The 12,365-nt window shown below is 43.0% G+C and overlaps 1 protein-coding gene across 1 annotated transcript in view; it reads left to right on the top strand.

The window, feature by feature from the left end:
- ELAPOR2 (endosome-lysosome associated apoptosis and autophagy regulator family member 2) overlaps window positions 1-12,365 on the top strand; it is a 550,871-nt gene that overhangs the window by 521,232 nt on the left and 17,274 nt on the right. The window contains exon 21 of the mRNA XM_078674189.1: window positions 1,342-1,507. Within this exon, the coding sequence (XP_078530315.1) occupies window positions 1,342-1,507 (166 nt within the window). The remainder of the gene's footprint in view (window positions 1-1,341; window positions 1,508-12,365) is intronic.

The following is a 12,365-nucleotide window of genomic DNA, read 5'->3' as shown; positions in this document are numbered from 1 at the left end:
GATGCACAAATTAAGACAGTTTAGTCACTAACCCATGCATTCAGTGAGACACATTTAATCACTCACTCATACAGTCAGTCATGCACCTACTAAATCCTTCATCCAGACACTTATACATCCACTCAAGACATATTTTAACTTTACAGAAAAATACAGTCACTGGATGTTGTCATCAGTGATGTCATCAGTGATGTCATTTGAGATGTCATCAGTGATGTCATCAGTGATGTCACTGACCATGTCATGAATGATGTAATATGTGACATGATCAGCAGTGGATTGCGGGTGCGCGATATATAGTTAGTGCAACTAACTATATATGGAATTTCAATGGTTTTGTGTGAGTAAAATAAGGTTTTTTAAATGCTAATTCCTAACTATATATGGTCTATAACCTATGTTTTTTTCAGTGAATTATATATATATATATGCATTGAAAAAAATTAAGGTTACAGGGATGAGGAAATGGAATTTTAAAAAACCTTTCGAAATGCGGAGATATATATATATATATATATATATATATATATGACAGCTCGGGTGTGAAACACCAACCACACTCACGGGGTTTGCAGATGAGGCTTTATTGCGCGGCAGGTAGCCAGATGGCTGGAAAACCAGGAACAAGTTTAAATAATTATCCTGCTTCGTCAAGTGTCCTGACGCGTTTCGAAGGCGGTAGCCTTCTTCTTCAGAGGAAGACGAAGTGATTATGCAGGGTAGTAGCAGGAAGTACCTTTCTTTATGTTCATAGCACACCCCTGGATGGGCGCTGTGCGTGATGGTACTTGTGGTCCTGTAAGGATTTCTACTCACATATGGTGTGCAAGTTCTGAGTTCTCCTTAGTCGTGCAAACGGCCCTTCTGGAGACCCCTCGCCAGCCAGGCTGCGTGATGGTAATGGAGTCAGGGAGAGGTATATGATCGTCTCCCCACAAGCTGGATGCTCGCCGTTTGTGGACTCGTACCTACTCGCTGTGTGGCGGTGCTCGGCGAAATGCAGGGCTGCTGCGACGCTCTCTCCCATCAGGGCGCCGTGCACTCTTCAGGCGGGTGCAGCTAGGAAGGTGATGGGGCCTTGATAGAAACAAGGTGAATGTCAAAGTATCTGAATCAGAAATAGCTTGAAAGGTACTGTACAATCCTAAGAACGCTATAATGAAAGCTACAGTGTATACGCTCGCAGAACTAGATCCTGCTAGAATTAATGTATTTTCTCACACAAGAAAACCATTCTAGATAGTGCATATTGTACACATAGCACTTAAAACAGCAACATACATGCATACATATATTCTGATTAATTACTAGACATTAACACTTGTGTTTTCCTACCTTTAGATTGGAATACAAATATTCTAAATTAGTAATGACTGCCAACACAAAAGAATGCGAGTTACCTGCTGCAGATAGCTGTGCTATAATGGAAGGTGAAGACAATGAAGAGGAGATTATATATTCTAATAAACAATCAATACTTGAAAAGCTTAAGTCTCTGGCAAAAAAGGTAAGTGTTTTAAAGCTTATTTTGCACTCAACAATACATGGTTGTATCCTGCACTTCTTAATGCAGAAGTTTTAAATTAACATACATTGTTGTGGATAATATATTTCTTGTTACGTCCCCCTTCTGTTTTTTCAAATGTTTAAGTAAAAGATTTACTTTGAATGACTTATCTGGGTAATACTTTCTTTTTTGTGGGTGAGAGTCTTTGGAGAACTTTGAGATTTCAGCTGAGTGATTATTCAGGATCTCTCTGGAGCAGTAGAGATTATTCTTCAATTACTGCAAGAAGGGGTGGGGAGCTCACAGTTTATGTGCAATTAGGTTCCAAATGTTTGTGTTAGTTAAGGTTGTAATCAAAACAAATGCGATTTGTATTTAATATGATTTTTCTTTTTTGTTTAGCACATTAAATCTTCCAAATAAGGAAATACATATTTTTTAGAAGAGGATACTTCTTTGAATTATTTGTATAATTTAAGCTACTTCAAATCAATTCTACCACGTGACTCAAATTATTTTATCTACATGAAGAAAATTATTGAAATTGAGCTATAGCTGATCGATTTGGACAGCCTCATCTATTTCTCTGGACTTTATGTAAGAAATCTAATAGCTGCCAATATTTTTTCTGTGAGAAATTGGGTTATTGGTTGAGTGGTTTGAAACCCTATTCAAGCACCAACCACAATCCTTGTCCAGGTGAAATCACAAGCAAACACCAAATTAACCTGCGCTTCACACTCTGGTAGCTTGCAGTCTTTCTCAACTTGGAGGCAATGTGTAAAGTATTTATGCAGCACTTCAAACAGAAATAAAGCGACACACAGCACATGAAAACTCTCACACCATTCTAGACAAATACTATAATAAATAATTTAAGACCATAATGACAAAAATCCAATCACTAGAACCGGAGATAAGCAATTATAAATTATCAGGTAGGTGGCCTCCCCCTTCCTCTCAATCACCTCTTAGGGCCATATTCAACAATCTTGGAGGGCACTAGGTTCATTTGGCTTTATAACCCACACCATCTGGCCAGGCTGATATTCAATCAGTGGCCTTCCGGTCATACCATTACTTCATTACCTCCTGGCTGGTTTCTAAGTTCTCGGACGTCTTCTTACAGAACTTCTGCATTTGGTTGCTGAGGGCTAGCATGTAGCTAACCCGATACTAAGGGGCCTCCTTAGGAGCTTGCACTCATCCTCCCTTCACCAAACTGAGAAATCCCCTCACAGGTGACCATAGATGAGTTCAAAAGTGCTGAACCCCACTCCTTTCTGCAGTACCTCCCCATACACAAAGAGTAAGAAGGACAGGAGGACGTCTTAGTTCCATGTCGTGCGTTCCGGTAGGCCCATAATCATGCCCCTGAGTGTCTTGTTAGACCTTTCAACAAGCTCATTGGCCTGGAGAGCGGAAGGTGTGGAAAACCTGTACATTAAATTATTGCCTCTGTCTGACACCACTTCCTTGGGGAAACCCACTCAGGTACAAATTCTCATCAGGGCCCTAGTTATTGCAGTTACAGTTAGGGTCTTCAGCAGGATGGTGTAGAAAAGTGCCCTTTTTGTCATGGTCACCCCCACTTTTTGCCTCGTACATGATTTGATTTTGCCTGAAAGAGCACTGGTACCTGCTGACTAGCTCCCCAGTGCCTGAGCTGTTTCCCAAACCTGTACAATTGTTCCCCCATTTGGCAAAACCTTTAGCACCAGCTGTGTGTCCTTTGTAAATGGTGCCTAGGTACTGAGTGCCTGAGGTGCTAAAGAGGGTCCCTAAGGACTGCAGCACGAATTGTGCCACCCTAAAGGACCCCTCCCCAAGCACATACATGACTGCCATTGCAGGCTGCCTGTGAAAGCGCAGACAAAATTGAAAACACAGCATGTCACCCATCCCTCTGCACCATGTTCCCTACCACTGCATATGATATTTGTAAGTCATCCCCACAGCAGGTATGACAGCCCTAAGGCAGGGTGCTTAATATTATATGTGAGGGTTAATCTGCATGAGTAGATGTTATGTTATGCAGCTCTTATATCGCACATGTATACTCGGGAGTGTCCCGGCGCGCAAGCCAGCTAGAGGAGACAAAAAGAGGGGCATGAAAGGGGCTGTATATTACTTAAAAAGCAAGGTTTTTAACTGCTTTTTAAACAGCCTGAGGTCTTTGGTGTTTCACAGTTCATAAGAGAGGGCGTTCCAAGCTTTGGCCGCCTTAAAAGAAAGGGAGCTACCACCTGTTTGAGCAAGGCGAAAATGAGGAATAACTGAGAGGCATTGAGCTGTTGATCGCAAATGTCTTTGGGGCACATAGGAGGGGCACATCAGGAGGCAAGCGCACACAAGCCCTTGGAGAAACTTCCCAAGCAGGATACACATCAAAGTCCAGTCCATTTACTCTCCGAAGCAGAAGAACAAATACATGCCAACCCAGCAAAGCAACACACAGCAAAGGGGTAGGCCTCCTCCTCACAACTCTTCAGCTCTTCTTCTTGGCAGAGGTTCCTCTTGATCTAGAAGTGTTTGAAAATTCAGGGGTTTTAGGTCCGATACTTATACCCCTTTTGGCCTTTGAAGTAGGCATTCTTCAAAAGATTGTCTTTGTAGTGTACACATTATTTTCCTGCCTGGTCTTGGCTCCAGAGACACTCCATGGGGGTGGAGGCAAAATTGTGAGAGATTAGGTACGGACTTATTCAGGTGCAGGCCCTCCCACCACTCTAGCTGATGGGCCATCAGTATATGCAATGCACAACTCAACTCCCTTTGTGTGACTGTCTAGAGTGAATGCACAAACAGGCCCCTGTCAGTCTAAACCAGATTTTGGTGCCACAGGCAGACAGAGGCAAATAATGGTTACAAAAAATGCGACTCTCTAAAAGTCCCTGTTTCCAACACACAAAAATAACCACCTTCACTAAAAGATGTGGTTTTTAGAATCTGAGCTCAGGGAGCCCAAACTCCAAATCTCTAGCTGTTCCCAATTGAAAGTTACACTTGTAAAATGTTACAGCATGTGTGAGAGCTAGTCCTTGCTATAGTGAAAATTGAAATTGGCAGTATTTTGCTATCACGATATGTAATTCACACTGATACATGTCATACCTTTCACATACACTGCGCCCTGCCCATGGGGGGTACCTTGGGCCTACCTTCGGGGTGCTTTACATAAAAAGGGAAGGTTGGGGCCTGGCAAGTTGGTGCACTTGCCAGGGTGACATGGCAGCTAAAACTGCATCATCAGACACTGCAATGGCAGGACTGAGACAAGCTTACAAGGCTACTCATGTGGGTGGCACAGCCAGTGCTGCAAGCCCACTAGTAGCATTTACAGGCCATGGGCATATATAGTGCACTTTACTAGGGACTTACCCATACATCAAATATACCTATCATGGATGACCAATCAGAACTACTACAATTTACACAGAGAGCAGCAGTGGTAAAGTGCCCAGAGTCCTAAAGCCAACAAAAAGAGGGTCACACAAATAGAAGACAAAAGGCAAAATGTCAGGGGACAAACCTGCAAAAAGGGCCAGGTCCAACTGGGAAACTTACTGGCGAGCACACACTTGTAAAATGTAATTCTTGAAAACTCAAGTAAAACTGACATTGGGGGGGCAAATTTGAAAGGTGGACAGCAGAAACAAAAAGCTCATAAGGGGGGAAACAAGTGAATCACGTAGCCATGGTAGCACCAAAGCAACTGACAGAGGGTCATGTAGCTGGTGAAAGTAATACAGAACTAACGGAGCCACAGATATGAGTGTCAAATTTGTTTAAAGATCTCAAAACCCAATTTTGAAAACCTTATAAAATCTGAGCTAGAAGTTGAAACGAGACATATTGAGAAGCTGACCTCGCTGGTAGATTCTTGGGGGAGTAAAATAGACATCATTTTTAAATACTATCGAAACTACTAAATCTCTGGACCAGGCCTCTGTTTTCCAATGAAAACAAGTGATCCCACCTGCCTCTACTGTTCTGTCTGTACCCCAAGGGCAAAACCCACTAGCACAAACAAACGCTTTAATTGGGCCTATTCCTCTAACCCAAAAAGTCGTAGCCCCAGTCTCTCTACAACACCGGGCAACACAAGCTGGTGATCTTGCCCATGGCTCTAGGGGTACGGCAACAACTCTAGGTCTGCCAGCAGAACAAAACGTATCCAGCAATTGTAAAGGAGATAATGGGAATACACGCCAACTTAACTTAAGGACAACAAACACTTCCCTGCCACGTTTGGACCTACCACCAGCTTCTACTTCCTATGTTGTCATATTAGCTGGAGTACCAGAGTTGGAAATAGGTAGTGGGGAGTCCTATCCTGAATTGAAAAATAAATCAATCTTTTGGCTAAAAGTAAAGTAAAGTCCACATTTGTAAAGCGCACAATCACCCGTAAGGGTCTCTAGGCGCTGGGGGCCGTCGGGAAGATTAAGCGAGCTATTGCCCAGAGTCACATGGTGCTGGGCTGACCTGCCGCCGGAGCCGGGGATCGAACCGTGGTCCCCAGATTCCAGCGTCAGTCGCCCTGGCCGCAGCGCCACACCTCTCCCCAAACATAGACCTCTCCCACCCCTAATACAGAGTGAAATTTTATTTGATCGTAGGGTCAGCTGGTTGGGACATAGGCGGAAACAAATTCCGGGGGATTGCATTCCGATTCATTTTAGAGATAGCAGGGTGGTTCAACATATTCTTAAATGGGGACTGCCCAGGAGGATCAGTGGCATCCAGACACTCACTTTAGGCTACTTCTATCCTCCCAATCCCTTGTTAGAGAGAATGGGAAGAGTATATAAAAAGTGGGAAATGAGAGCTCAGACTGGAAACTTACTAAACATGGTCCGGGACCCCGAAATCACCTTGCCTTTTAACATCCCAGTTAGCAACAGATAAAGTACCCTAGACCTGGTCAATTAACTGAATCCTATAGCTAAACAAATGGAATTTATATTTAACCAGCCAGTTGAGCATCACAATTGTGAAAGATTTGAGTCTGTTTTTCACCCTTTCAGGAAAACTCGTGAGGCTATAGTGACAGTTAACACCTCTGGTGCCCCTATTAATACACCAGGGGATTTTTATGGTACCACACAGGGACGGGTGAGGATTCCCCACCAAGTACCTCACCAGGAGGGGTCCCCCTGCACATACAGACTGGTACAGTAAAAGATCCACAGAATACTAAGATCTTATCCTGGAACATAGCAGGTCTTATCTCTAAAATGGACCTCCCCGATTGGGGAGAGTACATTGATACACATGAGCTATGTCTCTTTCAAGAAGCATGCTCTACTTTATCATTGTATAGAGTAGGATATGTTGCATACTGTATTCCGGTTCTTAAGGGGCCTGAGGGGAGACCCTCAGGGGGCCTCTGCATTTGGGTCGCCATACATCTGGGTTGTACTATATAGTTGATAGACACTTATTCCCCGGATATTTTCTGTATCCTCCTTTCTTTTTATAACTCCCTTAAGATGGCTGTCATCAACATCTATTCTTGCCCAGTGAGGCAGGGGTAAACCTCCGAGACTCTAGACCGCTTGGCCTCCTTCCACCCCACTCTACCTGAGTCTGAACATGTAATCATTGGAAGGGATTTTAATTGTCATTTTAAACCCCTTAATGGCATAAGCACCACCATTACAAGTGAGGAAGACTCTGTCTGGGCAATTCCTGAATGTAACATTTATCCAATAAGGGGGTGGACCCCCCTTGTTCTCCAAATGAATTCGCTCAAACTCAGCCATTCGCTTAGGGCATGTAATGGCCGATTCCCCTCTGACAGTCCAGGCAACCCTACTTTTAATAAATTGAGACAGGCTTCTAAAATTGATTACATCTTGGTAGACGTCGAGAATTGGCATAGAATTATGGACTTTTCGGTCCGATGTGAAAGTGACCACAATCCATTGGTGTTTGGGATAGCCTACACCCAACTTAAGGATGATCGGGGTTTGCCAATAGAATCTGCCCCAAATTTAATTGCAACAGAAGGAGGTAGAAGAGTACGCTGGGGAACATTTGCAGCATCTACTGAAAAAATGGCCTCCCTGTACAAACTATTCCCTTTTTAGAGACTGCTTTCTGTATGTCTGAAAATAGTCAAGGCTATGAATCTTTGCTGTTAGGTAGGAATGACCAGGCTATGTTTTCAAATTCATCTGAGCTTTTTTATAATTGCGAAAATAGCAATAATCCTGACCCTAAACCTAAACATCCCTGGTATAACAAAGCGTGTAGCGAAGCTAAACGCGCATTGTTACTAAGGATTAAGAATAAAGACATCCTATGTACCAAAGAAACCAGGCTACCCTATAAAAAAAAACCTAGCTGAAGCCAAAGCAGCATGGGAGACTGAAAAATGGGAAGCAATCAAGAAAGCTTTAGATAATAGAGACATGAGAGGCTTTTAGAACCTAGTAAAGACTGGTAAATCCAAAGGCAACTCTTCTATCGAACCAAATCTGGGGGAAGAAGCTTGGAGATCCCATTTTAAAGTTTTATATTCAAGGCCTCTAGATGAAGTTGTAGTACATAGGGTAACAGATATTGATCAAATTCCTCTAAACACGGGTTCACCACCCTGCACATTGGCAGAAGTTACCTTGGCGCTGCGCAAATTGTTACCAAACAAGGCACCAAGGTTGGATAGAATACCTGGTGACCTGTTTGGAAATGAACAAGTAGTGTGGGCACCCTACTTACAGACCTTATTTAATGCCATCTTTCAAGGTATGGCACTTCCTCTGACCTGGGCTGGTGCGTAAATTATTCCTATTTTAAAAAAAGGCTCCCCGCATAACCCTGCAAATTATCGGCCAATAAGCCTCATTGATGTTACTCAAAAAATATTTGCCCGTGTCCTCTTGGGCCGATTGCAATCATGGATGGACGAGATGAATGTATTAACTCCCTTACAAGCAGGATTTAGGTCCAAAACCTCGACCATCGATCAGATCTTTAGATTGCAATTGATCCATTGGAAAAATGTAATCTTGGAGAGTGGTAGTCTTTATCTAACTTTTGGGGATCTTATGTCCGCATTTGAAATGGTGCAGCACGATCAGCTATGGGGTTTACTTTACGACATGGGAGCGCCAGTCTACCTTTGCCAGCAGCTGAAGTGCTTACACAAAGGCACTTATAAGGTAAGATATGGTAAGAAAGGAGAACTGACAGCTCCCTTCCCTGTAGAGAAAGGGGTGAGGCAGGGATGCGTTCTACGCCAACCCTCTTTTCCCTTTTTCTAAATGGTTTAATTGAAACACTCCTGGTAGTGAAGGACATAGATCCACCAAGGCTAGCGAACCGCAAAATATCATCTTTAATGTTTGCAGACGATACGCTGCTCTTGTCCAAATCACCAATGGGTATGCAGCGGGTACTGGAAGAGTACCGCTCATTTTGTAGGAAGAGGAATTTGGAGATAAATCTCCCAAAAAACAAAATATATGGTCTTTCATGCTAACACTATCAATTGCCGGCACCCCCAAATGGAAGGCAGGCCCCTAGAGAGAGTGTCCATTTTTGATTATTTGGGTCTTACACTCAATGACCAGATGGACTGGGGGACCCAGATGAAGCAAGCCAATATAAAATTAACACAGTCAATAGGGGGCATCTTAAAAGTTCACAAAAAATTGCACCCAAAAAGTGGTTGACCCACCAAGAGAAATCTATAAAACCCAAGCAAGGGGAGCTTCAATATATGGAGCTAAACTTTGGGGACATTGCCCATCCAATATTCTATCTGTTACAGAGAACACCTTTATCAGGCAGTTGTTGGGTCTCCAAAAAAGTACTCCCTTAACTCCACTAAGGATGGATTTGGGTATCGGACCTATTGCCGATATAATTGCCTCTCGCCCACTTCCATTCTGGTGTCGCTTATGGAGCACGCCCAAGTTAATTACCTATAGGGAGGAACTGAGGGATGTTATGTCCATACTGGGAGCAGGGAATCTACCATGGCTGTCATATATCAGGAGTACATGCCATTCACTGGGGATGGCAAACATGTAGCTAACCCCAGAAGAGGCCTGCCCCTCCATCCCCAAAAGGTCCTTATCCCTAGCTTTTAAAGAACACAAACTCTATTGTCCCAGAGTACAGATTCATGCTGCCTGACATCCAGGTTTCTGGATGTCAAGCAGCAGTACAAGCTGGAACTGGCCCTGGACAGTATTCAACCACTCATGGCAAAGAACTTGTTTTTACAATTTAGACATGGGACGCTCCCGCTCCGTGCATTTACAAACAAATGGAAGTGAGCAACCAAACTAGATTGTCCTGGGTGCACTTTCTCAGAAGAAAGAGAACTCCATGTTATGTTTTTCTGTCCTGCCTATAAAAGGTCTAGATCTAAGTGGGTCCTCCAACTTTGTAGAAATTTGGGGCTTAAAAATTATATTGAGGTTTTTAGGCTACTTAAATATGAGTCGCTACCTCAAAATTTGTATTCGCGATGTGGTGCATACGCAGAGGCATCATAAAGGGAAAAGAGACGGGCAATAATTTTACTGTGTTCTCTCACTGAAAATGCTACTGCACTATATTTGCACATTCCTACACATAGGGAAATGCTTTGAAATTCTTCTTTTTGATGAGTAATTTTAATGTTTTTCTTTTAAAATATTTTTTAAATGTTTCAACTCCACTTGTTTTAAATGCTTTTGGAAATCCTTGCACATATGATATCCTGGTTTTACTTGATACATAGGGTTGCCAACTATAGGGGGTCCAGCAGTAGGGGGTGATAGTAAACTATACTATAAAATTGTAGCATATTATCCCACATCCACTTAATGATACTTTGTATAATTATTTTTAGCCTTTATTTGCTGTGATAACAATTAATCACAACTTACGTAATGTTACAATTATTTGTGCATTTATGGGTATAGAGCCTAAATAAAATATTTTGACTGACTGACCGAAAGTCACTGCAAAACGTATGTAGGGAGACTATCCAAGGAATAATGCAAATGCAATGTGCTCATTAACTTGTATAAGGCAAACAAAAGGATATGATGGACGGAGCGCTGAAACTTTTCAGACACTCACCCCAAGTCACAGATCTGGGTTTAATCCATCATCGTTCTTTAGCTCACTTCGCCACCTCAGTTCAGACCCAGCTATATGCAAATCAGTCTTGACCCTGTGCCTCATGGGAACAGTCCAGCCCGAACTGCCATGCCAGGTCTTCCCTGAACCGGATACAAACATCCTTGGATCGGTTTCGGGGTAACACCCTTCATCAGCCAGGCTAGCTTGAATCCAGTGGCAAAGTGAGCAATGGACCCACGTCTAGGCATACCCTGCCAATTTATGGCAAACAAAGCAAACACAAGGAGATAATGGACGGAGCGATTAAACTTTTCAGACACTCACCCCCAGTCACAGATCTGGGTTTAATCCATCATTGTTCTTTAGCTCACTTCGCCACCTCAGTTCAGACCCACCTATAATCAAATCAGTCTTGACCCTGTGCCTCATGGGGGTGAGTGTCTGAAAAGATTCAGTGCTCCGTCCATCGTCTCCTTTCTCACTTTGCCACTGGATTGAAGCTAGCCTGGATGATGAAGGGTGTTACCCAGAAGCCGGTCCCAGGATGCCTGTTTCTGGTTCAGGGAAGACTTGGCTTGGCAGTTCGGGCTGGACTGTTCCCATATAATGAACTACAAATTGTTCTCTGCAATTACTAAGAATACAGTCTGTTGACGTTTTTATGTTCACTTTTTCATACCATTGTTCTGATCACTAGTGATGTGTGTTCACTCTTCACATTCAGAACATATGGACATTATGTTGATTTTTGTTTTAATGTTCATCTAAGTCTTATATTTTAGAGTACACGCATTATTTTCCAAAAAGGTTTCTTTTTTGCATATTCTTTACTGAATGTTTGTTTTATTAATTATGTGCATATTGTGAAATAAGAAGTATATCTCAACAATTACTCATGATTTTAGTTGAATGACACCTGGTTGGTCATTGCCCTTGTATATATCTATAGCCACCTCCAGGTTAAGCCTACAGGTTGTTCCTGTGGTTTATACAATTTGACTACTAGGAAAAGGCTAGCACAGCTCTTAATAGACACGACGTCTGTTGTGCAGTGCTGCAGCAACCAGTGCTATGTGGGTTCATGGACTCTGTTTCAGGAGACTCTGTCTCTGGAGGTGGCTGGACCAGTAGAAGATCTTTCTGCTATTCAACCACTTACTGTGCCCCTGAATGCCAGGACTGATGAGCTGGGCAGATGTCAGCTGGGATACCACAACTGGCATCACCATCCAGATGTGGCGAAATGCATCTTCCATCGGTGGGGCCTGCCATGGCTAGATATCCATACTACCATCAAAAAAACTCAATGTCAACTCTTCTGCACACTACTTTCCTCCAAAAAGGCAATTGGTTGACACATTTGGTCTGTGATTGGAAACCAGTCTCCTGTGCTCATACCGAACACTGCCTCTTCAGCCTCAAGTTCTGAGAAAAGTTAGGAGAGAACTGGCTCAAGTCATTTTAATAGCTCTAGACTGGACCAGAAGAATGTGGTACCCAGAGACCCTGAGCCTGTAATTCACCCTCAGATCCTTTTACCCCTTCACGGGATCCTCCTGTCACAGCCACGGATAAGACCTTGATTCCAAATCTCCACAACCAACACCACTATGGGGGAAATTGAGTGGTTTCAGACAATTTTATTTTTTGCTAGGAATGGTAGTTGTCATTCTTGAAAGGAGGGGCCAGTCCATGAAGTTAATCTTTGCCAAGGGCTGGGAAAAGACTGTCGCCTTGTGTGGGGGTTGTCATCTAGAAGCTCTACAGGCTA

This window comes from Lissotriton helveticus, chromosome 1_1, assembly GCF_964261635.1.
Source record: "Lissotriton helveticus chromosome 1_1, aLisHel1.1, whole genome shotgun sequence".
Classification (NCBI taxonomy): Eukaryota; Metazoa; Chordata; class Amphibia; order Caudata; family Salamandridae; genus Lissotriton; species Lissotriton helveticus.
Note: the sequence above shows the minus strand (reverse complement) of the source record. Positions and strands in the feature narration are given on the sequence as shown.